At 37.1% G+C, this 26,687-nt stretch overlaps 1 protein-coding gene across 3 annotated transcripts in view; it reads right to left on the bottom strand.

Annotated features, from left to right (window-relative positions):
* Positions 1–1,163: 1,163 nt before the first annotated feature.
* CEP41 (centrosomal protein 41) overlaps positions 1,164–26,687 on the bottom strand; it is a 43,760-nt gene continuing 18,236 nt past the window's right edge. The window contains exons 3-11 of one of the 3 annotated variants that reach the window (XM_079932022.1): positions 19,696–19,743; positions 15,438–15,499; positions 14,079–14,148; positions 8,413–8,557; positions 6,565–6,716; positions 6,093–6,160; positions 4,941–5,055; positions 4,283–4,498; positions 1,164–3,596 (exon numbers count right to left, since the gene is read on the bottom strand). In XM_079932022.1, the coding sequence (XP_079788148.1) occupies positions 3,448–3,596; positions 4,283–4,498; positions 4,941–5,055; positions 6,093–6,160; positions 6,565–6,716; positions 8,413–8,557; positions 14,079–14,148; positions 15,438–15,499; positions 19,696–19,743 (1,025 nt within the window). In that variant the 3' untranslated portion in view covers positions 1,164–3,447. Of the gene's footprint in view, positions 3,627–4,282; positions 4,499–4,940; positions 5,056–6,092; positions 6,161–6,564; positions 6,717–8,412; positions 8,558–14,078; positions 14,149–15,437; positions 15,500–19,695; positions 23,997–26,687 lie in introns of those variants that run through there. The other 2 variants (XM_079932023.1, XM_079932021.1) reach the window with 2 other exon arrangements.

Genomic DNA, 26,687 nt, shown 5'->3' on the forward strand with positions numbered 1-26,687 from the left:
TCTACAACCAATTTATAACATGACAGAAACCAAAACCAACACAAGAAAAATTGGCTACATATTTCTTCCTAGCCTAGGACTCTGATTTCACTTATATTCCACAAGGGAATTAGAGAAAAGAAGGTTTTGTTTTGTTCTGTGTTCTTGGTGAGTAGCCTAAAGTCTTATGAATTTTTGTATAATCTCAGTAGTATCACAGGAAAAATCCCTCAGCAACTAATGAACACTATTTGTTCTCTTTTAATTCTGATTTACACCCCAAGTCCAATATGATTGTGCTAGTTCTGGTTTTCTGCTAAAGGTAAAAAATAAAATTACATTTAGGTAATTTGATTCATTCTATGTCTTTCTTTTTACTTTTTTTATAAAGTTTTTTTTTGATGTGGACCCTTTTTAAAGTCTTTTATTGAATTTGTTACAATATTGCTTCTGTTTTATGGGGGGTTTTCGTTTGTTTTTTTGGCTATGAGGCATGTGGGATTCTTAGCTCCCCAACCAGGGATCGAACCCACACCTCCTGCATTGGAAGGCAAAGTCTTAACCACTGGACTGCCAGGGAGGTCCCCATTCTATGCCTTTCAATAGATTAAACCTGACATTGTAACAGCCCGAGATGTTCTTTTTGTACTCAAATGAGTAATGTTGCCTTCCCCTTCCTCCCTCCACACTTCTTGTTTCCTTGCTTCTCTCTTTCCTTCCCTCTTTTCTTTCTTAAATACAGTAGATAAAGTACTGAACTTATTATTTAGACTTTGGCCCTCACCATTGCTCAGATGGAGCAGCAGTTGTACATTGATAAAGCATTTTCCATCTAGGGGGTCATAAGTTCCCAGGCAAGGGAAGCTCATCAACCCCCAACGCTGACAAGAAAGCCCCGCTCTAATGAGTTTAAGGTGGCAATCAGTCCCTGCTGGGCATGAGGAGAAACCCTTCTGACTAGAAAGCTAAAGTCCACTGCCCTAATTGGAATGATTTCCTGGTTCATTTACACAAAGAAAATATGCATTACTGGGAGATAGAGCAAAAAGAAGTACTCTTTCAGATCACCCCAGTCTCATGTGACTCCCCACAAATCATCTCAACAGACAGGAAGAGAGAAGTTGGCAGATCTCAGCATATTAACAGCAAACAACAAATTAAGAACTATGTACTTTAATCTTCAACTTTCACAATTGCACAGAGTATCACAGATCGCTTAGATAATACATGTCAGTTAATCTAACGAAGAAACTAGTAAAGTAGAACATTCAAAGCAATACCTTGAGCGTGTAAAAACTGCAAGTGACATTTAACACACAAAGTGCAGAACCAGAACAGGTCTTTGAGGAGTAGTTATTTAAAATCCTTACCAATAGGCAAAGCGCTATGGAGAAACACACATAAATATAGTCAACCTGCCAGATCTCTCAACTAAACGCACTGCAATTCTAATAGGTTCAGCTATACTGACTTTGCACATATACATAGTAGTTTCTAACACTCTAGTGTTGTGTGGTGATGAGAATGCAGAATAGGAACAAAGGGGGACTACCATTTACTTTCAAAATAGAATCGAGTGGGGAAATCTAAACTCCCGACTAGTCGACTTGAAAATGGCATAACCAGAACTTTGTCACAGAGAAAAAAAAATTTTTTTCTTAAAAATGCATATGTGTCCAAAATGGCTGAAAATCTTGTCCATGCTAGGGGAAAGTTGAGTGTGGAAAAATTTGCATTTTTAAAAATCTATGCTGTAAAGAAAATAAAAAGCCAGAGCATTTTGGCATTAGCAAAAGGCTGAACTTAGTTCTCAGGCAATAAATTTATGGGGAAACATGACAGGCTCCTCTTTAAAGCTATGTGTACGTTGGCTGAATTTTATACAAGATTCTTGAATCTTGTGGAAAATTGGGCACAGCTTGACATCTGAACAATGTCCCTGGTTTGTTTGATTTCTAAAGCATCGGAAAATGTTGCACTTTGGAAATCAAGTAGAGAAGGATAAACACACTAAAACAGAACTGGGCTGAATGTGAAAGTTATTTTTCCATATGTCTCTATAAGATATTTATTACCTTTATTTCTCCTACAAACACAGCCCCCCATGCTGGAAATACTGTGATACATTTTTTTTTTGGTGGTGAGAAAAATAGTCCTGTTAAGACAAATCTTACCCAGCAGCAATAACCACCTAAGGATAGGCAATTTTCAGCTGGCTTTTCAGAAGCTGGTTGCCATGACAAAGAGCACAATTTATTCCTTAGTCCCTTATCACAGCTACAGATCACAGACCATAAAAATTAACAAGGCTCTTTTTCCTTTGCCTGATGATTTCATAGTTCCTCATCCTTACCTGAGGTCTTTTGTTCCCCCAATTAAATGGAATGAATGTCAGTCATCTAGCAATTCAATTAACGCTGATTCAAAATTCTGGCCCAAACAAGAATCTATATTCAAAACCTCCTAATCACAGCTCAGTCATGAGAATGAGAAGTAAGCAGGGAATTGCACTAATTACTCAATTAGACTAATACTGTATTTTTAAGCAAGGGTTTAAAGGGTTGTCAGCTCTGACAAAGGACTGTGGAGTTGTCCTCACCTTGTGTGCGGGCAGTGGCCCAACCAAAGCCAACGTTTTCAAGTGGCCATAATTTCTACCCATCTAAGATGGATGGGCCTGAGCTGGGTAATGGGAGTTTACAACTAATAAACCAACCGCAAATGAGGGACGGCTCCAGGGGGCTTCAGTGGCTCTCAACCCGGCCCTGAACAGTGGGCAGGACTTGCCCGTGAAGGCAGCTGAGCACACATCATCACCTGTGCTGGTTCCAGGAAAACATCTAGTGAGGAGGAGAAGCGCTGAGCACATGTGAGAGCTACTACTAAATCTTAACCGAGTGACGCTCACAGGTACCGGCTTCCAGACGGAGCCTGCCTCGGGTGCTGGGCGAAGAGCTCCTCAGCCAGCGGGTCCACAGCTGGTGGGGGCTGAAAGCTACGAATCGTCTGCACCCCCGGGGACAGCTTCTCAGGCTGCAAAGCCTACCGAGAGAGCCTTCGTGAAACCAAGAAGAGTGAGTGAAAAAGAACTGGCTGGGAAGGACACACCAGATGCGCCTGAAGTATTTACAAAACAACGCAGGATATAGACCAAAACAAACTGGACCTTATTAAAAACAAACAAACAAAAAGAAAGCCTAAAAAAATTAGACTTTTTTCCTACTCAGTTTCAGAGACTTAAATATTCTGTAAACAACAGGGAGGACACTAGAGCCTGTCATGCCTCTGGGTTTTGTAAAAATCCTTCCCGGGTTGGATGTGGGAGAGGAGCTGGAGACAGGAAGAGGGAAGAGGGCCTGACACACGTTGAGGTCTTTCCTCTGCAGCAGCTTCTTAAAATGACCAACTTGTGAACTGCTCAGGGGTTCCGAAAGGAGAGAAAACATTTATTTGACTAAGACAAAGTCTTTACTTCCAGGGTTTGCCTTGCAGGTGGCCACTGCCCAGCGAGCGGGGGTTCTGGTGGCCGGCAGGGGCCCCGGCAGGCAGGTTCTGACCGCTGCGGGAGCCTGGAACCTTGGAGTCTCTTCCAGAAGCATTACCTTGGCTCAGCCGGCCTGAAGGGAGCAAGAAAGCAGGGAGCAGAGCTGCAAAAATGATTCCAGGGACAACCTGCCAAGTACACTTTTAAACTAATGAAGTCTTATGCTACAAACCACTTTTAAACTAATGAAGTCCTATTCAGCATCTACTTTAGGCTAAAACCTACTCTTCATCCTTGAGATCAATTAGAAGGTGGGGAAGGGGGCAGGGATGAAGGGAAACCCAGATAGCTTTTCTTTCCTTCCTCTCCATTATCCAATCAACCTCATCTGTCCTTCATTCCTTCTCAGTAGAGAAGGGTACAGGAATGGTTAGAGGAAAAAGAGAAAGCAGTGTGCCAAAGGAAAGGCCAGAAGTAGTTTAAAGGTACCCAGAAGCAGCAGAAGGAAGCAAAGCTTTCCGAGAAGGAATCTGAAAGCCTTAGCTTAGCCTCTCAACTCTGCCTGAGATGCACACTTTATTTGACTGATACCCTCTCTTCTCTTTCTATGTCTGTGTGCAATGCCTAATTCTCACCATAATCTCCCCTCCACTCACCTCCCCCCTCCTCACATAGCACCTGCACATTCCCCTTCTCCTGCAAATATTTGAAGAATCTGAATATAAGAGATCAAGCTTCTCATATGATGAGGTTGATGTTCAAAGCTGCAAATCTCAAGTTCTACAGAAAACATTATTTCTAAAGGTCAAAATATCTTACTAGTACTGTCTGCAGGACCCTGGTCCTCTTCCAGGTAATATTCTATCTTCTTTAGGTCTTCTGGGGTAAATCTCCATTTATTCTCGGCTGCTGGGGGCGGCACTTTCGGGCCGGATCGTTTCCGGGCAGAAGCAGGCGGAAGGGTCTGCTGGCAAGATGCTGGCAGGGAACCCGTAATCAGTCCTTCTGGGAATTTCTGAGCTAAGACTTTTAGACCTAGGTGTGGAAGATCATCAGAAAAAGCCGTGTTAGCACGGTGAGGCCAAGGCAACCTGGAAAGGAGCCCGCATGCCTCCTCAACACAAGGACAGGAAATCTTTCTTAACTGCTTCACCATTAAGTAAATTACACCAGAAAATGTCAGTTGTTATGTGGGATTCTGAGAATTCCACCAGAAATCGTTTAGCTCAAGTCTGCAGCATTAAGGCTTTCTTACAGAGCCATAAAGTAACATCATTATTTCAGGAATTAAAAACATGTGCTGATGGAGCTAAAGGAAGTTTCACGTATCCTGACTCCTTTCTGCCAGCATGGTTGTCTCTGTTTCCAGAATACTAAGTTCTGAGCTCCAGGAGGGAAAAGGCGATAGGGGTGGAGTTGAAGGAGTGTGAGCCCAGGTATTCGCCTTTTACGTCCTAAGCAGAACACAGCCCCTCACCTCCGGAAAGCATGAAGAGGTTCTCAAATCCCCGCTCGCACATGGTGGTAGCTGCCTGGCTGGCCAGCCTCTCATCGTCGTCATACAGAATGATGATCTTGCCATGGGCATTTTTCTAAGAAGCAGATGAGTTAAGGTTCGACCACACTGAGCTAATGCTCCTAGACTATACAGAAACCCCTGAGGAAGAAGAGCTGTCAAGGTTTACCTCTCTGAGTTCAAGGAGCATCGGATGACCCCTCTTCAGGGGGTTCAGGACTTTTTCCTGTCGTGGAAACCACACAAGCTGGTATCCTTTTCTTCTATGAACTAGTATCACCATGTCCAAGACGGCACTAGTTACACACTGTACACTCTTTGGCTCTTTCATCTGTACAATCCTGGAGAGTAAGTATTACAACCTCCATTTTACAGATGAGGAAACAGAAAAACTTTTATGCCCAACGTGTCCACTGCAGTCTTATTTATAATAGTAAAAAAATGGGAACCACCTGAAAGTCCATTCCTTCAAAGAGGAATGATTTAGTAAATTACAGTAAATCTAAAGATGAGATCTTATACTGCATCAAAAATAGAGTTTATAAAGAGCTTGTATTAGTGTGGGGAAATACACTGTAATATGAAGTGGGGAAAAGCAACATACTAAATTATATATACAGTATAATTTTTACTTTGTTAAAAAGATAAAGAAGACAGTCTGGAATAAAATACACAAAAAATGTAGTAAGAGTTTGTTGTTCAATTGTGTGGTTATTTCAATTTTCTTTTTTATATTTTTCAGTATTTAAATTATTTTCTATTTGTATGATTTTTATGAGCAAAAAATTAAAATTTCAAGAAGCAAAAAAAATTAAAATAGAAGGAAAAAAATTCACTCCTTACATTTTACTTGGGAAAACTTTCTGGGGAAAACAGTCTTAGGACTGACTCTCAACAGATCATAACCTTTAACCTAATGTTTTTTGTCCTACTGCAGGATGGCTTGGAAGCATTCTCAGCAACAGCTAAGGATCAAAATTCTAAAATATGCTAAGTAAACTAATTAATATCAAAGGTCCTTCATAGGGTTTTCTTACTAGGAGCATGATTCATGATAAGATTGAGTCTTCAGTCTTTATACCATCCAACTCCTTAAAATGCAACAAAGGATACATATTCAAGAATATCATTTGAATAAGGGTTCATTGTTCTAGACAGAGTTGCAATTGGGTAACTGTAAGCTGCAAAGAGAAGAAAAAGCTTAGGAAGTTTGTAGCTCTCGGTACAACCTGGCCCCAATTCTCAGCTGGTTTAAAGTCTAAGAGTTAAAAGAAACATATTTTCAAAATCAACTAGTTATAAACCTAAATACTTTTGTGAAAGAAAAGAAACAGGACACTATGAACAAATAAGAAGTGTCACTTCACTGTTTCTGACATTTAGCCCTGGGCCCCTGAGCCCCCTGAGAGAGTCACCAGCTTCTCTCAGAGCATGTGGTAGAGCCAACTTACAGGTTCCCAGAACACATCTGGCTAACATAGGGCTTCCCCAACTGCTGACCACAGGCTGTGGTTTGAGCCTGCCTGGGCTCAGTACCGGGCTGTGTTCTCAGGAGTGAGACACTGTAAGGCCTTCTCTCTCTTACCTCCAACAATGTGGCACTGCTGGTAAGAATCTCTATCTCTCACATCTAGCAGCAGGAAGGGGCAGTCGGGATAAGGTTTGTCTTTGGTACTGGGCTCTACTTTCTTCACGAGCCCTTTGTCTAGATCCAGTTCCCCAACGCCACTGATGACGCTGCAAGTGAAAAAGTAGGTCAGTAGACACTAGTCAGGGATTGGTGGCTTAAAGGTCAAATGTGTTTCTTCAGAATGGCGAGAGGGTGCTCAATGTCTCTTTAAAAGACACTTCAAAGAAAAAGGAAAATGGATGTGGTGTCTCAGTTCTGCCTCTGAATGCAAGATCCTACGGATGGATTCCTGTTCTCTCACCCTGGACCCAAAGGAGGGGATCCACTGTCCATACTAGCCTTCAGAGAATGCACGTTAGGTCATTAGCACGCAGAGGGGCAGAAACTGTAAGCGCAAGCTGCCTCCAGAAGCAAGGGCAGCATTCAGAGAAAGAAAGAGGCAAACAGTTACTCCAATGGAATTTTGATGAGTGTGAGAAAGCAGAGCAAAAGAGGAAAGAATACGGTTGACAGGGCAGGAAAACTGAAGGCATTTCTATGTATATCATATTTAACATAAAGTAACAACAGTGTTTTCATGTATTTCATATACTGATACAGTGACTCATCCAGTATGGATTTTGAACCTTAATGTTTTCAATAGTTGTCTGTAGTCACTTCCATTTTATAGGTTATAGTGTTGAGGCTGAAGAGGCTTTTAGATTTGGCAGCATTCGTGTAATGAGACAGTGGAAAAGCTAGGATTAAAACGAGGGAGGTCTGTTTCTGACCTGTTTCTGAGGTCATAAAATCACTGAAATTGGTCGCCAGGTTAATATAGGCAAAATGTGGCAAAAACATGAATCAGAGAAAAAAGGATAGGTGTTATGATCAAAGTGGCGAGTAGTGAAATATCTGTATTGGGATAAGAAGATAATCACTCTTCCAGGCAAATATGAAGACACATGTGCCAAACCACAGATTAGTCTAGCAATAGTTCCTCTCCCATCACAGCAAGTCAAATTCTGCCTTTAAATCCAATGATCACTACAACTATATGCCCTATAGTGCATATTTTGTTGAACCAAAGGAGAAGAAACTCTATTTCATGTGAAATTACGTGCTCAGTGGAAGCCTTGTTGGTCTATCTTGTTTTGAATGCAATTTTAGAGTCCTTGCACAGAAGTAGTTATAAAAATAATAATAGTGCAGTCGACAATAGCAATTCTTTCTCTAGTAGAACTAGCTTCTCTAGTAGAACTATTTTACCAGTAGAAGGGATGGATATGTGCAGAAAATCAGCACCGTCTTATAATCAACAGTGAATATCTGTGAGGAAGTGCTGCATCATGAAACTGCCATGTGCATTTGAGAGTTGACACCAAGGCTGCTTTCACTCTCCTTTGCGCCTATTTAATATCAGAGCACTATGTGTGGCACTCTATTTTTCTTCTGATTCTAGACAGGGTAATTATAAGCTGCAGCAGACAGAAAAGGAGAGGGGGGGGAAATCATACTCCCTGAGTCAAAAGATAGTGGTTGTAAAGCTAAGTCCTAATAGCAAATTTGCATATAGGAAGACTGAGAAGAATGGGGTTGAGGAGTGAAAATTAATGCTCTCCTATCAATATATTCTTACATTAACTAAGAATGCTGTGACAAGATCCAGGAGGTGGCATTGATATAAAGAGAAAATAGAATGGCTGAGATGAAAATGTGGGACTTCACTACGCCAACCTGTTTCTAAGGTCGTTAAATCGCTGACATTGGTATCTAGATTAATGAAGGTAAAATGCAGTGAAAACATGAATCTGATGAGAGCACCTCTGAAGGGTCGAGCGGCTGGAGTCCCCGGCTCCCTCACTGTTTATGAACTGGACGGGGCTTGGCGACTGCTCCCCAGGGCTCCCTTTCCCGTTGGTCTTGGCAGTGATTTCAGCATCAGGGTCTGAGGTTGCAGAATCATTGTCTAAAATTTGCAAGTGAATAAATAAATAAATTTAACCTCAGAATTTTTATTTACTTGTTAGGCAGTTCCACTGAAATTAGGTCAAGAAAAGGAACTCGTATTACCATTATTAAATTGTTCTAAGAGTTCTAACATATAGGCTCTCAAACTGTAGTCTGTGGACCCCAGGAGCCCCCGAGACCCTTTCAGGGGATCTGAAAGGCGAAAACTATTTTCATAATACTAAGACGTTATTTGTCTTTTTTACCATGTTGATATTTGCACTGATGGTGCAAAAGAAGTGGTGGATAAAACTCCTGGCCCCTTAGCAAGAATCAGGGCAGAGGTACAGAGCTTTATTAGTAGTCACTGTATTTTTCATCAACATGCACACACTCACAGTTAATAAATATGGCAGTCACATTTTTAAAAGTCCCTGATGAAGCAGTAATAATAATTTTATTAAATCTCACCCTTAAGTACACACTTTTTAAATATTCTGTGTCATGAAATGGGGGAATCCACATACAGCAAGTTTGCTACATACCAACGTCCCATTGTTGTCTCCAGGAAAAGTATGTGTGTGATTTGTGCTGCTTTTGCCTTGAACACCACTTTTACGTGGAAGAAAAACTGACAGGAAAACTGTGGTTATTTAGACTTGTGCATTTGGCAGCTATTTTCTCAAAAATGATCTAAAGTGAATTTCTCATTTCAAGGAAAACAACCGATGGTATTTGTTGCAGTGATTAAATTTTGAACAAAAATCAGAATTTTGGAAACTATTTGCCATCAAGAGCTTGACTTCTTTACCATCTTAATGACTTTTCTGATAAGACACGTGTTGTGGTTAATAAATGTGACTTTTTTGATATTGTGTAATGAAATTTGTCAACATTTGGAAGATCTTCATAACTCAGTGAACCAGTATTTTCCAAATGACCAATGAATGATGTTATAAAATTATGTATGAGTAAAAGATACATTCAGAGTGCAAAAGAGACCAATGGGTTTAATGTAAGAGGGTATGAAAAGTTCATTGATATGGTTTCAGATTCCACACTACAACTAACCTTTAAGAAGGTACCAGCTATCAAGTTCTGATGTAATGTCAAAGAAAAATATCCACAACTATCTGAAAGGGCTATTAAAATATTCTTCCTTTTTTCAATTACAGATCTGTGTGAGGCCAGATTTTCTTCATGTCCTTTAGCCCAAAGAGCAAACTGCAACAGACTGAATGCAGAAGGTATGAGAACCATCTGTTTTCTATTAAATCAGACATTAACAAGACTTACAAAAAAGTGTACAACAATGTCATTCTCCATATATATTTTTGTTTTGGTAACATAGATATTTCGCATAAAAATATGTTATTTATGCTTGTAATGGGTTTAGTATTGTTTCTTAAGGTAAACAGCAAGTATTTTTAAAATTCTTGGTTTAAAATTTTAATACCCTAAATATTAATAGATATAATTCACAAAAACCAAAACTCTTTGAGGTCCTCAAAAATTAAGTGTGGAGGGAGACTGATACCAAAAGGTTTGAGAATTTGCTGTTCTAACCAATATAATGAGAGAAGACATAGAAATAAGAGGCCTAGTTGTTAAAGAGCATATTAAGTTTTAATTTGCATATGATATAATACACCTAGAAACTTTAAGAGAATCCTATGAGAATAAGGGAAATAAATATGTTAGATTATAAAAATAATCTAGGTTTTATGGTTAATTATAAAAATAACCTATTTATAAAATAAATAAGTTAGATTAAAGAAAATATGGACAATCAAAATATTTTTCCTATATATCAATTGGAAAATAACATGAAGAACCTCTCATTTACAGTAACAACTGCAGATACAAAATATACTCTCCTAGAAAATAAACCTATTAAGAAATTTAAAGGCTGTATAAAAACTTGTAAGTCCTTTATAGGTCTTATAAAAATTTTTCTTAGGGACATTAAAGAAGACCTGAATGACGAGAGAGTGACATACCTTGCATATTCCTGACTTGGTGACTAAAAGTGAAATGATGTTAATCCCTTCCAAATTTCCAAATTTTTAGCCTTAATACAAATCCCAATGGGCTTAAAAAAAGCTTAAAAGAATTTTAAAGATGAGAAGAGAAAAAAAAAGATATATGTATGTGTATATATATATATATAGAGAGAGAGAGAGAGAGAGAGAGAGAGAGAGAGAGAGAGAGAGAGAGGGAGAGAGGAAAGTAATTTGGAGAACCTGCCTTTTCAAATAGTAACATATACTGAAAAGGTAAATGATCAAAACAATGCACCAGAACAATGGAAAATAACAAAGAACTCAGAAACAAATCCAAGAATATATACAAAAATCTAATGTATGTTAAAGGTAACATCAAAAATCAGTGGGTAAAGGGAGAACTATTAAATAAATGGTGCTGGGATAATCTGCCAACTATCCAAAAAAATCAAATTTAGATAACCCCTTCATATCATATACCAAAATATATAACAGATGGATGGATGTAGGAAAAAACCCAAAGCAACCAAGCAAGCTAACAGATGAAAATATAGGTGAATATCTTATTTTGGATTTTATGAATTTAAAGCACTAAACGAAAACACAATATGAAAGGCTAATAGATTTAATCATGTAAAAACGCAAATCTCATATATGTCAAAAAACAACACAAAGAAAATTAAAAGGTCAATAACAAACTAGGAAAAGTATTCGTGACATATATAAGTGAGAAAAGGTTAATACACATTATTAGGAGTTTTAAAACTAGTTTGTTAATAGAAAAAAGATCATGTGCACAAGGTAAAAATGCAAACAAGATAAAATTGCTAATATGGAAAGGAAGTCTTCTTTTCACTCCAGACCTGCAGGCCCTCAGACCTCCACCCCCAAGGGAACTACCTTCAAATATTTGTCTCCTTCCAGAAATGAAACAACTACATATTTTGTATATATTTTGTATATATTTTATTTCCTCTCCTTTTTACATATCTAGGAGAATGCTATTCATACTGCTCTACACTTTGATTTGTTGTTTATTTTGTTATTTATTTATTTATTTTTTACTTAATAATACAGCTTGGGTATTATTCCAAATCATCAAATAAAGATTTTTCTCATTTATTTTCAAGGCTGTATTGGTTTCCAATGAATAAAGATATCATAATTATATAAAGATTTTACAAATCAATAAGTAAAAGATGAACATTCCATTAGAAAAAAAATGGGAAAGGACATATAATGTCCTCAAAAGAAGAAATACATATGACCAACAAACACAGACATACACAAAGCTCAATCACACTATCAAAGAAATCCAAAATAAAAATATTAGATACCATTTTTCCTCCATCAAATTGGCAAACATTTACAAAAATGAGAATTATTCATCATTGGCTAGGATGGGGAGAAATGGGTCTTCTCATTTGCTTGGTGGGAATGCAAACAAGTAGAACCTTTCTGGAGATAATGTGGAATCAGCACCGAGCATTTTAAAATGGTTCCACCCTTTGACAATCTGCAGCAATTTATCTTCAGGAAATAAATCAGAACCATACAAACATTTATGGGTTTACACTGCAGCATTATCTTATAAAAATGAAAAATTAGAAAAACGTTAATGGCCAACAATAGGAGAATAATTAAATATGTGGCATATACAAAGGAAAGACATTATATGACAACACAACCTTTACAATTAAGCTTTTGAAATCTATTTAATGACATAGGAAAGTGTGCATGATAAAATGTTAACTGAAAACAGCATAATACAAAACTATATACAAAGACTACGGATGTGGGTGGGGAAAACAGACCAAAATGTTAATACGGTTTATTAGTTATTTTAATTTTCTTCTTTATATGTTTTTTACAGTTTTCTAATTTTCTAGAAATATACTTTTAAGTCAGGAAAAAACAATAAACATTATAAAAGGAGTTTTTTTATTCCTTCAAAGTTGGCCAATACGCATACAGATACAATCTGTGCTACAGGCATTCCTGAGTTATTATTCTGTATAGAGCACTAGAAAAACACCAATATTACTCACACATTATGGTGTCCTACTTTACAAAAGCCTGCAAATTTATCTCAGAAGAGAAAATTGCATGTGCCCATATGTTCTGGTGTTGTAATCTCAACAATGAATTAAAGGACAAAATCCAGGTACTTATATAACCAGGTTAAAATTGGGAGTACTGGTATGAGGAGACTCAATTATCTCTATTACAAAGAGCCCTTATTTCTCTGCTGTGTTAGAGGCATCTGTCATAGATAAATTCCTGTCTTTTACAGATTCTTTTTATCCTCCCTAACAAAAACAAGCCCAGGGAAATGACAGTCGAGTTGTACAAACCCAGTGTTCAGACTTCCTGAGAAACTTGTCTTGAAATCAGAAGTCAAATTCCTGGCCTACATCAACCTTAACAAAACACATTCCCCTTCAATAAACAGCCACACATTGACAGCTGAGGACTTCAGGATAAAATAAAGACCTTCACTCTGGGAATTCTTTTCATGACAGAACACCTAAGAGGTTTTCTTTTCAACTTGGTATTTAAGAAAGTAAATCTGGCGCCTATCTATCTTTCTAGCCTTATCTCCTAACCCAGCACCTACCCCTCCCTCAGACCACAGCCAGACTGGATTATGAGATTCCCCAAACACGCTTGGACTTCTTCTCTGTGCCTTTATTCAGGCTGCTCCTCAGCCTGAGACAGCCTCACCCTTAACTTGCACCTGTTGAGATTCTACCCCTAAAGGGGGCAGAGACCCAGTTCAAAAGCCTGGAAGAAGCCTACCTCAGTTTCCTAGCTGGAAAATACAGAGTTCTCACAGCACCCTGCATCTCTCAAAAGGCACATTCCAAGACCCCATAAGGATGCAATAAAGGCAGTGAGAAGACACTGGCTGCTACCAGAGACATGCAGATTTGTATCCTATGTCCATTCCTTATTGGCTGTTTACTTTGAGCAAGAAGTTTAACCTCTGAGGCTTGGGCTTCTCATCTGTACAGTGTACCTTCCTTCTAGAGTTTTTGAGAAGATTAAATAAGAAAACTCATGTGAAGTACCTAGCAATATATATTCATCAAACGATGGTTTCCTTCTAGTCCTCCGTGAATTTCTGTCATATTAGTAATTCTGTGTTTCTGTTATCATTTTCCTCACCCAATACACATAACATATGTGCAGTGCACACTCGTAGCTACAAACTCCATGTAAGCAGAGCTGTGTCTTATTCATCTTTGTAGTCTCATAGCACCTAATTCTGTGACCTGTACTTATGTAGAAGGCACTAAAAATATTTGTTGAAAAAAAGTAATTAGTATATTAAACACGTTTAAAACATTTAAGACACGTTTACAGCCAGAAAACGAGATGGCTTTTTTAAAGAAATAAGAATTAGCAAAGCACCAGATAGCATTTCTCAGAGAGTAACAATCTAATTACAAACAGATACATCAAAGTCCCTGTGAACACAATAGCACAGTCAAATGGCCAATTTGTTATTTTCCCCATATCCTCACTTCTCATTACCTTCTAGCCTTTTAATCTCCTCAGCTGTCACTTCCAATGTTTGATCAGATAGGGAAGCAACTTGGATGACCTGATAGAAAAAAGAATGAAATGTGTAGAAGTGTGTATGTTTGTTTGTCTTAAACAGAGGCAATTCTGTTTTTAACAAAAGATGAGGAAATATCAAACATCAAAGATCTCCTGTTTTAAGAAACTGTCAGTGTCCCCAACTGGAGACTAAATCTCAGGTCTTCTTACTTTGGGGGTGGTAATTACACTGCAGATGATCATTCCGGAAGAAAAGATTTCTTTAAAACATTACACAATAAACTTAAAAGACCAAAAGGATAATTTTGGACACGAAACATAAGTAAGAGTTTAAAACTGCATTCATACATATTCTAGTCCCAACATAACATGCTATTTCTTGAAAATACAATACTTAAAATAACAGCATTGTATCAGAAATTCTTCATGCAATGAAGAAATAAATGTAATTATGAATATATTGATTACAATGTTGTATACCCAACATACAGTTTTTAAAGCACTTTTGCCTGGGGGGAAGTGATAAATTAGGAGATTGGGAGTAACATATACATACCACTATATGTAAAATAGATAACTAACAAGGACCTACTGTATAGCACAGAGAACTCTAGCCAATACTCTATAATAACCTATAATGGGAAAAGAATCTGAAAAAGAATGGATATATATATATATATATATATATATATATACACACATATATAAAACTGATTCACTGTGCTGTACACCTGAAAGTAACACAACATTGTAAATCAACTATACTCCAATAAAAAATTTTTTTAAATGCTTGGTAGAATTCAAATTAAAAAAATAATAAATCACTTTTCATGACTTAGCTCATAAGACCCAACATTCACCTTAAGTTACATCACTGTAACCCTTGTTTGGGGGTCAGAGAGACACTTTGTCCATAATTTTCAAATGAAAGAAGAAAGCGACTTTCCTAAAGTAACAAAATAGACCATGGCAGAAAGACTTGGAAAAAGAACCCAGTCATAGATGGGAGATCACCTGCTTTCCACAGAGAAAAATGTCCAAGCAATAAAGAATCCAGAATTCTAGATTCTCAATATTAAGATAAATGGGCAAGGAAAAATAAAACCTAAACTACAAATTTGATGATTAAAAAGGAGAATGTACATTTTACTTTATAAAATTCTTATCAAAGAAAAAAGAAAATTTCATACCAATTAGTCCTCTCATAGGTGAAATATAAAGAATCAGAAGAAAACCCTCTGCAAACATTACCTAGAGTTGAATTTAGAAATACTCACATAAAGCAGCACAAATTAGAAAGTCTTTACTCCAATGGAAGATCATTAAACTTACCAGCTGGGCAAAAGTTGTAACTTTTAGTCTCTTAAAAAGCTCATCTTTTTTGTATCTATAATCTGAAAAGCAGAACAGGACAAATATTTTTTCCAGGCTTACTTTGCTTTCTTAGAGATATTAATTCTTTCTAGTCATCAAGTTATATGGTATATTTTTCAAGTTATTTACATGTTTTATCTCATTTGATCCTCATGATATCCTCAGAATTAAGCATGGCAGGTATTATATCACCTTTTCATTTACTCCTTTGCTTTGGCCAGTAAGAAGCCTCAAGCTGAATTTATAAGCCACCTTTTTGGGCCTAATGATTTTACCCCTCCCCTTTATTTGTGTACCATTTTCCTTACTATGCTGTCTCTACTGTATTGCATGCATTTTTGTAAGCCCTTTAAATCCTTTTCAGAATAAGCAGGGAATAAACACCTGCATTTTACAAATGAGAACAGAGACCCAGAGAAGCTGAGTTGCCCTAGGTCAAGAGCTGGTAAGACATTTACTATTCTATCTCTGCCCTGAAAAGAGTACAATTCTATTCCTGAGGTTACAAACTATGCTAGAGACACAGACCAACCCTTTTTTTTTTCCTGGAGTACAATGCTGGGCACAAATTTGTAATTGGTCCTGATAATCTCTTACATCAATTTTCCCTCAACTCCACTTCAATAAAAATCAACCTATTCAGTTTTGAATATGAAAAAGTTCTGGAGATCTATTGTACAACAAAGTAAATATACTTAACACTACTGAACTGTACACTGAAAAAGGTTATGATGGTAAATTTTGTTATGTGGGGTTTTTTTAACCACAATTAAAAAAAAAGAAAAATCAACTGAAAACATCAATATTTACTCAGTGCTATCTTTACAATTCTGAGACTTAACTCAATGGGGGTACTTTTGCATTTGTTTGTGTTAATAATTCTTCATATCATATTAAACAGTTTTTAAAAATTTAGCCAATCTCACTTTATTATTTGTCCCATAGAGGCATATTAAAAATTGGCTTCCCTAAACTTTTCTGAAGATGACTTGCCAATTCTGAAGAGTTTTCAGCATTGAACTCCTGCCTACCCTTTCCCTTCACTCCTCTTCTAGGTTTATATACTGATGTCCTTGACTCCTTAAATACTGCCTCATTATTTCAGAATTACTGAAGGTCAGCTGGATAATTACCATGGCCTTCACTGTCTCATAAACCAAGACTCCTAGCAACAAAGGAAAGGATTAAAGGTACTTAAGATTATTTACCTGGTGATACTAATCATTTCCATGAATTTTCCAAAAAACCAGCACAGACCAAATAGTTACTTTGGAGGATAATGTTAGCTTGGTTTACCAAATAGCTTTCGACTCAGAGTCAGGAAATGATATTACCTTAAAAACAGGCCTTCTGTAAATATATCAAGACTCTTTCTTATGGGAATTAAAGCTTCTCTGTTCCAAAATGCCCTAAAGATAGCAATTTGGCTAAAAAATGACCTTTCTTCCAGAAAATTCTTACAACAGCTTCTTCTAGATACAAGATGCAAAGGAGCTTCTAAAACCCACCAGGATGCAGACCCGAATAAGCTGAGCAGAAGCTTTAAAAAGTGCAAGTGAACGACTATAGTATTTCTCTCAATTGCCACCGACTTGCCCACCAAAAGTTATTTACATAAAGCAAAATGGCAATAAATCAGCCAGTGAAAACAGTCAACAGCTTTCAAAGTAGTTTGCACTGTGGCATTTATCCACTGATATTCTTTTGGAATAGTAACATAGTTTGAAATACTTCTCCAATTCTTCACATTCTAAGTATAAAAGGTACACATTAAAATCCCCTTTAAATAGAAATCACCTTAAACGAGAAAACAGGCGCTGCTATTTTCTAATGATCATAGTTTCTAGCATCCTCTCATAAGCACTAGAAATCCCAATGCACATTTGAGCCTGAACTCTACATACCTGGTTCTGGTTTAGAAGGACAGCCATCATTAGGACTTTCTGACATTATTACTCAGAGATAAAAGATCAAGCTAGACGTTTTACAGTAAGTTTTAAATTTTATAAAAAGGATAACTTGGAAAGCTCTGACAGTCTGTCCTTGCAAGGGCGAACAGAGCTTTAAGAATGGAGCTTCTGCTACTATAGCTTCTCCCAAACTCTGTGATGGAGACAAAAAATCCTAGTTTCAGATATGTTATCAAGTTTTGCTTCTCTGGTAAGTCTGGAATCTAAGTGTGTCTCTCTCGAGTTACTGGAAGGACAGAGACCTAACTATCTAGGATGTTTCACACTGGGCCCAACTAGTGTCATCTAACCACTGGAAGCCAAGAATGGGCTTTGTGAATGGTCAATAGACACAGTGTGTCTATTTTCCCCAGGCAGAGTTGAAAGAATATTCAGATTACAAAGGAATTCTGCGTTTTCAGGGTTCTGTTAAAACACATTATTAGCAAAGGGAAGTTGGGCTCACAGTGGAAGACAAATCAAAGGAAGTAACAGCACAAGGTTTGTGATTTCACAGAAAGACATGGCATCTAAGGTAATCCGAGAAAAGTGACGGGTTTAGGGTGTCATGAAACAAGGCAATATTCTCCTCCCTTCTGACCCAAAAGAACACCTACAACAGAAGATGGGAAAAGAGAAGGAAATATCTTCCAAAATATACATCCCAAACCAGAATCTGAAGTAATTCTAGTCGGGGAATCAGCACAAAGCGTGTAAAAGGTGAGACGAACCTGCTGTCTTACTAAAAGGAAGCTCACAACTTCTAAAGAAGGAAGGTGAAGTAAGCATTTTCGAGGACTCTAATCCACAGGTGTTTCTTTTGGGAGATAAGCTCCATTTAAAGTTTAGATATTAAAGAAACCACATTGTGCTTTTAAGAACTGTTTTAAACAGGGTTTCAGCAATCTGGGTGGAATGGGACAATTTTTATGGGACAAATTTTGGTGTGGACAGGTGAGCTCACACTCAGCTACAAATGCTTAGGAGGTGAAAGAGGCTACAAACCAAGACAGAAGCAGGCCAGTTGAATTTTGCTTGCCGTGGATGAATTAAGGACGACAACAATGAAGTTTAGGTGAGTAAACAAGATTTTTTTCCATAGTTTAAAATTTTAATATACACTTAAAATATATATACTTAAAGTGGAATATTTTACAGATATATAACATTTAAAATATATAGCATAAAATGTTTAAAATATAAAATATATAAGAAGAAAAGGATACTGTGACATCACACATTAAAAAACAAATGTCTATAGCATCAGTCCTTGTAGTTGAACGTGGCAAATAACAGAGTCAGCAAGAAGCTGCTCCTGAGTCCAGATCTATTGTCAGGGGTTTCTCAATACGGCAGCAATTCAAAAGGAACAGGAACATTATCATTTAAATTAAAAGGCCTGCTGTGTAAAAACAGAAGTTCTGGTGAATTTTGGATTTGTAATATTCTCTTCCCAGAAGATATATATTACCAGAGCCAAGTCCTGAACTGCTATCAATCAGAGTACCTCTTCACTGCCATTAGCTCAATATTGCCCTAGCACTGGGTTCTCCTACTGAAGTTATGAACAAATCCATCTTAGAAAATAGATGTTCCTACTTCTCTAATTCTAGACTTGATGTGTACATTTTACATCTGTTTTGGACACAGATTGAAAAATTATGATTTTGTGCGAGGGCAGTGCACTCAATGACTAGAAGCATATCTTTGCTGAAGATTAGTTTTTTAAAAGGATGTGCATGAAATATGATTTTTAATTAAAAGAAAGCCAACTGCAATGAATTTATAATGTATAACACCACTTTAAGAATAAGCTCTTTCTTTCTTACACCGCTAAGTCTTTCATGAATACTGTCGAATTTATACTCAAAAGAATGTTATAAGTTATTATTACTCCTATCTCAGGTATAGAGAAAATAATAAAATAGGAAAGATTAAGTACCTTGAATAAAGGTCATAAAGACTGCAGTACAATGAAACTAGAAATGTGGGTTCTCAGTGCTTCACTAGAGGTTATTTCACATTCCAACATTAACATCTCCTATGGGATCTAAGTCAGGTAGAACTCAGACTCAAAGACCACAATCTTAGCAGCTGACCAGAATGGCACAGTGTTTCCCACATCCTTCTAGGCACCTGCCACACTCACCTGACACCCATAGCTCTGTGTGTGTGTCAGCTGTAGAGTGTGGTTAGGCTCGTTAATAACCAACTTGTAGAGCAACTACAGGGTTCCATTATCCCAAACCATCAGTAGTGTTACTCACTTTTTTTGATCTCTTCTAGCTTCTCAATGTATTTAGTCATACTGTTACCTAAAAAGAGAAGCAGGATTTTAGCTATGCTTTTCATGGAAGAAAATGAGTAACACTGTGAAAACAGAATGGAGTACAAGTATTCCCTAAGCCTTCCCATTCTGCTTTTACAGAATGACAGTAGACAAATGGATCAGACATAGTAAATAGTCTTTTGGATTATACAGCATTATTAAAAGGTAAGGAATCCAGGGAAATGTTCTGGTCAAATGCATTAAGCTGAGGTGCACACCCAATAAACATTAAGTCCCCCCAGGCAGTACGAATGATCACTTCATGTAATGTTTTTTCTTTCTGAGTTAAGCCTTTCCTCTTCCATTTATCCCCCCATAAGCTTTTTGTGGGGAAGATATGCAGAGGAAGAGAAAGAAGCAATGACCTCTGAATGTCTAAAATGTGCCGTTGTGCCTACCCAAGCAACCCTTTCCTCTTCACTTAATCTTTGTGGTTTCCTTCTCTTTCCTGAACTTGGTCTTCCACTATTCATGCTGATGTTGCAGCCTGAACTAGACCACACAGTCTGTACACCAGTATTCACTGTGGATTTGATTTGCTGAGAAATAACAGCAGATTCCCACCACTGTGGAGAGTCCTCAACCCTCATGTTTTATGGCCTGGTTCTACTACACTAGGCTCTAGCCAAGGTGGTTTGGAGAGTTTTCATGCATTAAAACTGGGCCAGGATCCTTCTGGTTTCCGAATGAACTAAAGTCTGCTTCTCAAGCCAGGGGCTATTATTTTTTACTAGGCATGCTTCAATTTGATTCATTTCAGCACAGCAAGCTCTATCTGGCACCTGAAAGGTATAGCAAAACATTCAGAATAATTTCTCATTTCTAAAATTGTGCTCCTAACTTTTAAGCCTTGAGAAGAGCTAGTCAGTTTCAGTCACAACTTCAGGTAAAAGAAATGCTTCCAATTAATAGCATGAACTGATGTTTTCAAGCACTATTCTGAACTTTTCTTCATGTTTAGGTCAGAAGCAAAGAAAGAAAATCCTTGCTCTAAAACCCAAAGTACATTTTCAAAAAACAACTTATATCATTTGTTATTATTAAGTCCTTGTCATGAATTCATTATAGAATAAAATTCTACTGAGTTAAACATTTTTTTTCGTCTGAAGACACACAGTCCCCAAATCAGAACCAAAAAGCACGACTCAGTGTAGTCCTGGACCCAGACTGTATCCTTCCAAAAGCTCAGAGAGACATGACAGTAGTCAGGGCTGCTCAGAAGCTGAGGGTCCTCAAGACAGACACTGAGAACATCTCAGAAGAAGTCCAAATAGCACCAAAGACCAAGATTAGAACAAAATATGATCTTTTCTAGGTTCTTCAGGCTATAATGGACCTGAGATGTGACCAGATCTCCACAGTGGAAACCATGAATCCTTCCCAGACTCACATCCTCTTCCCTGCAACTCTGCACTTGGGCGGGAACTTGACTGGTCAGTACTGGGGTTAGAAGACAGGGCAAATGGTGCGCTGTTCAGCGTCCTACAGTCTTATTCTTAAACTATTTTACGTAGGAGCTTCTGGTTATATGTTCCTGAGTCCCTTACAGTGCCAGGCTGTTGATGTGGCAGTCAGTTTCTTTTGGCTGGAGAAGCTTTACGCCTCCTTCCAGAATCGTCAAAAAACTGAGGTACAAAAAGGATCACTGACTTGTCCAGTGACACAGCAAGTTGGTAACTAAGTCAAGATTAGTACTCCCAACCTCCTGGTTTCTAATATGGCTCACAAAAACATATCATTCTCTGGCTGTGCTGTTTTAAAAACATGATTTCACTGTGAGGTAAATATGTAGGAAGTGTTACTTCCTTTATAGTATTGGGTGGGAACCATTTTATGCTCTAAATTCCCTGAGGCATACTATGAATGGAAAACAACAGCCAACCTTATTATATAGTCTTTATTATTAAAACATTGCATTTCCAATCTATAGCAGTTTCCACTAACAACATGTCTAAAATCCATTTCTCAGTCAGTTCTCAACATTTTCAGTGTATTTACACAACACTTCATCTTCATACCAGCAGAGCCTCACAACGACCCTGTGAGGTAGGTTGTCATTCCTACTGATTATTTTTCCCACTAAAGGAGAAGGCAGAGAAACAAAATCTTTTGCAGAGGTGTACAAATACTTGGCTAAATTAAGAACAAATCTAAGAGGGCTATTGATAAGTTCTTTTCATTACAGCCATTCATTCTATCCAAGTAGAGGGGGGTGGAAAGAATATGGAGGATTTCTGCATTGCTTCAATTGGAGAAATGACTAACTGACACAAAAAAATCTCTAAAAATGAGTTTAGAAAGTATGAAAAGTAGTATTTTATCCCACTTCATATACTGCTTATATCTTAACTAAGCAGCTCATCTTACTGGATCTAATTTCATCTGAGAATAGTTTTTTGACTACCTTTTAAAAAGAATACAAATGAATCAATTCTATAATTGACTTATTTATAAACACATTTTTGTTTTACACAAAAGTAAGGCACCTAAAAGACTATCAACAGACTAATTTTTTAAAATTAAAATTACACATTACTGCCAGATACATTTTCCTAGACAATACTTTGATTAAAAAAAGTCAGCGGCTCCCCATCACTTACTGACTCAAGTTTAAACTCCTTGCTCTACTCGTGAAGGCACCAACATCTTACCTACCTCTTCAATCTTGCCTTAATTACTAAACTTGACAAACTCTCTGTTAGTCTTTGGTTCTCTAACATGTCACCTTGCCCATGTAATCATAATAGCTCACCCAGCTGGAAGTGACCTTTCCCTCCTCGGAACTTCTACAGCACTCGGCTTACCACTCACAAGGCATTTATCATTGTACTGCCTTATTTGTGCGCAAGTCTTATCTATCTTATTATACTGACAGCTCAAAACAACTATTTACACACACACACACACACACACACACACACATCTTTATCCTTTCCATTGTCTAGTGTAGGAGGCAATCAAAAATATTTGCTAAATGAAAAATACTATGAAGATCTACTAGCTGAAGAATCCTTATAATGAATTATATTATAATGTAAATAATCACACCCCAATTTGGTTTGAGTTTTTGGATACCTGATTTTCTCTAAGCTATGCCCAACCTGATTTATATATAGTACATATATGTTACATACTACTTAAATGACCTATATTGTTTCAGGACTCAGGTAACCTAGAAATGTATAAGATGGTATTTAGCTTCTACTTAGTTTATAATTTAAGTTGCAACAAAAGATATATAAAAAAGTTTTACAACTGGAATCAAGAGAAAAACACAACTCAACTATATCAATAGTGCTAAGCAAAGAGAGCACAATCAACGAACTGAGTGACTCATTCATTAGATTTTTTCCTTTGTTTTCCTATAATTTAATAACATTATTTGAACTGAGCCAGTAAGAAAAGTAAGTGATTTTGAGCAGCAGTAATCTAAAGTGGGTAAGATTTATAAGGCACGAACTCAGTTGCTAAGAGACAATTCCATTGCTTTATTTTTCTTCAATATTTCCCTCCTCTACGGAGAAGTTCTTTTGGCTCAGAAGGAGCAGAAAGCTTGAAAAGAGGCACAGTGGTCCTTTGTCAATCTCAATAAGTTATACGAGTGCATAGTGCTTTCTGGTTTGTAAAAGGCTTTCACATACATTTCTTCCTTTGACATAAGAAACAGAATTAAATACCAAATAAAAATGAAGAGTACTTAGTCTATAATGAGTTTGAGTGCTTAAAATCAAGGCTATTAGCAGATATTCAGGAAAAGTAAAGACTAAGAAGAAAAAAGGAAATGACTAGTTTGTATGGAGATAAGAAAACTAAGGTGAATTTCTAAAAAATAAAAAAAGGCTAGAAAAGACTGAATGGAGATAGTCTACAGAATTTTAGAAAGCTAAAGAAATTTGAAATTAGATTGAATATAGATTGAAATGAGAGAATAATGCCAGCAATGAAAGAGTGTAGGAGACTAACAAAGGGAGAGCCCTGTGGTTTGGAAAGTTAATCAGCCTGCAGTGCTACAGAGCAGAAACCCAGAGAGGGTGCTTGAGAATACACAAGAACCCTGCGGTGGAGACTGAACAAAACGCCGTCAGGGATTTCATCGGAAGCATAATCCATTCATGGCACAGTCTGGCAATGCTGGGGAGCTGGTAAGATACACTCAGGCACCTATGGAACAAAAGAAATATTTGAAGTTCAAAATAATTCTGATATTTCTAGCCATGGCTATACACTGGTGTTTGAGTTTATAAGAGAAGTAGCATCAGAAGGATAGAAATAAAAAATTATCTTTACCCAGGAAGAAGATATCAGTCTTTGAAGAGCTCAGTAGAAGGTGATTTGGGTGAAGACAGGAGATGCCACGAAATTCTTGATTTCTTGTGATTAACTCTGAACTGCTCACTGTTTGGTAAGAAAAGATTAAAGACCCATCTATTTAGCCTAGAAATGAGAAATGCTCACTCATTATCGTGCCTATTTCCACGGCTCTGACTGCAGAGCTTAAAATCATACCACAGACAGGAGTTTCTTACTTTTACTTGACCTTTAAAGTAACTCTGGTGTTTTCATAACCAGGACTCCTCACACTTTTCACCTCATGGCAGACATATATAAGTGATAATATTTGGACAAAATGCTGAGGTTTGGGCTGTCTCAAGCCCTGATGGCTCTCCAAAGGTTTGAAGGGATCTGTATCCTGGCTCATAAACCATAGGCCACTGTACCGAATACAAAGGGAGGTAAGTCACAAAAATAAATAGAAAAAAAATTAAAATCTTTTCCTTAAACTGACTTTAAAATAATTTCTAAATCTGAAACAAACAAAAAATTGAACACTAGAATTAGATTTCTCACACACTGACTTTAAAATATGTTGAGTTTTAAGCAATGAAGCATACTCTGGCCCTTCCAAAGGCATTATAAAACTAGTTTGGGAGACTTCTGCTTCCAGGAATATGAGGTAGATGTACTTTTCTCTACTCCTCCTGCTAAGTACCACAAAATCCCTGGACAACCCGCAAAATGGGAGAAAATATTTGCAAGTTATACTCCTGATAAGTGTCTACTATCCAGAGTATGTAAAAGAACTCCTATAACTCAGTAATAAAAAGACAAATAACCCAACTAAAAAACCAATGATATGAATAGCCATTTCTCCACAGGAGCTATATAAATGCCAATAAGCACATTAAAAGGTGCTCAACATCATTACTCATTAGGAAAATGCAAATGAAAACCACAATGAGATACCACTTCACACCCACGAAGATGACTATAATCAAAATGATGGACAATAACAAGCATTGTTGAGGATGTGGAGAAAAAAAGAGCCCTCCTACACTGCTGGTGGGAATGTAAAGTACAGCTACTTTGGAACACACTTTGGCAGTTCCTCAAAAAATTAAACACAGAGTTAATGTCTGACCAACAGTTCAATTCCTAGGTACATCAACAAAGAGAACTGAAAACGTATGTTCACACAGAAACTTGTACACTAATGTTTTAACAGCATTATGGCCAAAAAGCGTAAACAAACCAAACATCTACCAGATGATAAGTAGATAAACAAAATGTGAAATAGCTATATAAAAGAATAGTTTGGCAATAAAATGGAATAAAGTATTGATACATGCTACAACAATGATGAGCCTTGAAAACATTATGCTAAGTGAAAGAAGCCAGACACAAAAGGTCACATATTGTATGATTCCATTTATATGAAATGTTCAGAAGAGGCAAACTCATAGATACAAAAGATAGATTAGTGATTACCAGGAACTGGTAAAAGTAAGGAATGGGAAATGATTACTTTGGGTACGGGATTTCTTTATGGGATGACAAAAAAATTCTGCAATTAGATAGTGGTGATGGTTTCACAACCTTATGAATGTACTAAAAATGTCTGAATTGTACATTTTTAAAGGTTGAATTTTATGATATGTAAATTATATCTCAATTTAAGAAAACACACCAATTAGAAAAAAAGATTGAATAAAAAAAATCCTAGATGGGATAAATTAAGAGTTTGGTAATATCAGATACACACCACTATATATAAAATAGATAAACAACAAGGTCCTGCTGTATTGCACAGGGAACTATATTCAATATCTTGTAATAACCTATAATGGAAAAGAATCTGAAAAAGAATATATAGTATATATATATATAAAAAACAGAGTCACTTTGCTGTATACCAGAAACTTAACACAATATTATAAATCAACTATACTTCAATTTAAAAAAATCCTGTACATTATACATAAAACAAACATAAGAAGACTCTAATAGGTAGAGAGAGGAAGGCAGACTGGTTAGGGACCTCAGGACCCGAGGAATGACATAATGGCTGAGTTACCTGGGTGCTGTCTGTTTGTTTTTTGCCTCATATACACTAGACTTGGAGCTGAAGAAGCCAGAAACCCAGAAATACCTATGAATAGACCAAAAATGTCCCTAACAAAAGCCTGCTGTCTCCAGCCAAAGGACAGCAAGACAGAAAACTATTAGATAATAACTGCCTTTTTCCAGCCACATTCCACAGAAAAGCTATGTCCTACCCTTAACTGCCAGCAAAGGCCAGATAGGGAGCCTTGATTTCCATCCTTGCTGGACTGTGATGAGATGCCATCAAAGTACCAGAAAGAGGAGAAAGAGGCTGGGGCTGAAAATGTACTCAAAATATAATCGCTGAAAACTTTTCAAATTTGGCAAGTGACATGAACTTCAGATTTATATAGAAGCTGAGTAAACTCCGAACAGGACAGACCCAAAGAAATCCACACCAAGATATATCATAGTTAAACTTCTGAAAACTAAAGAAAAAAAAATCTTGAAAGCAGCAAGAGATAAATGACACCTTACCCATATGGGAAAAACAGTTTGAATAACAGGAGATTTCTCATCAGAAATCAGGTGACCAGAAGAAAGTGGCAC

This window comes from Stenella coeruleoalba (assembly GCF_951394435.1).
Source record: "Stenella coeruleoalba genome assembly, chromosome: 9".
Taxonomy (NCBI): domain Eukaryota; kingdom Metazoa; phylum Chordata; class Mammalia; order Artiodactyla; family Delphinidae; genus Stenella; species Stenella coeruleoalba.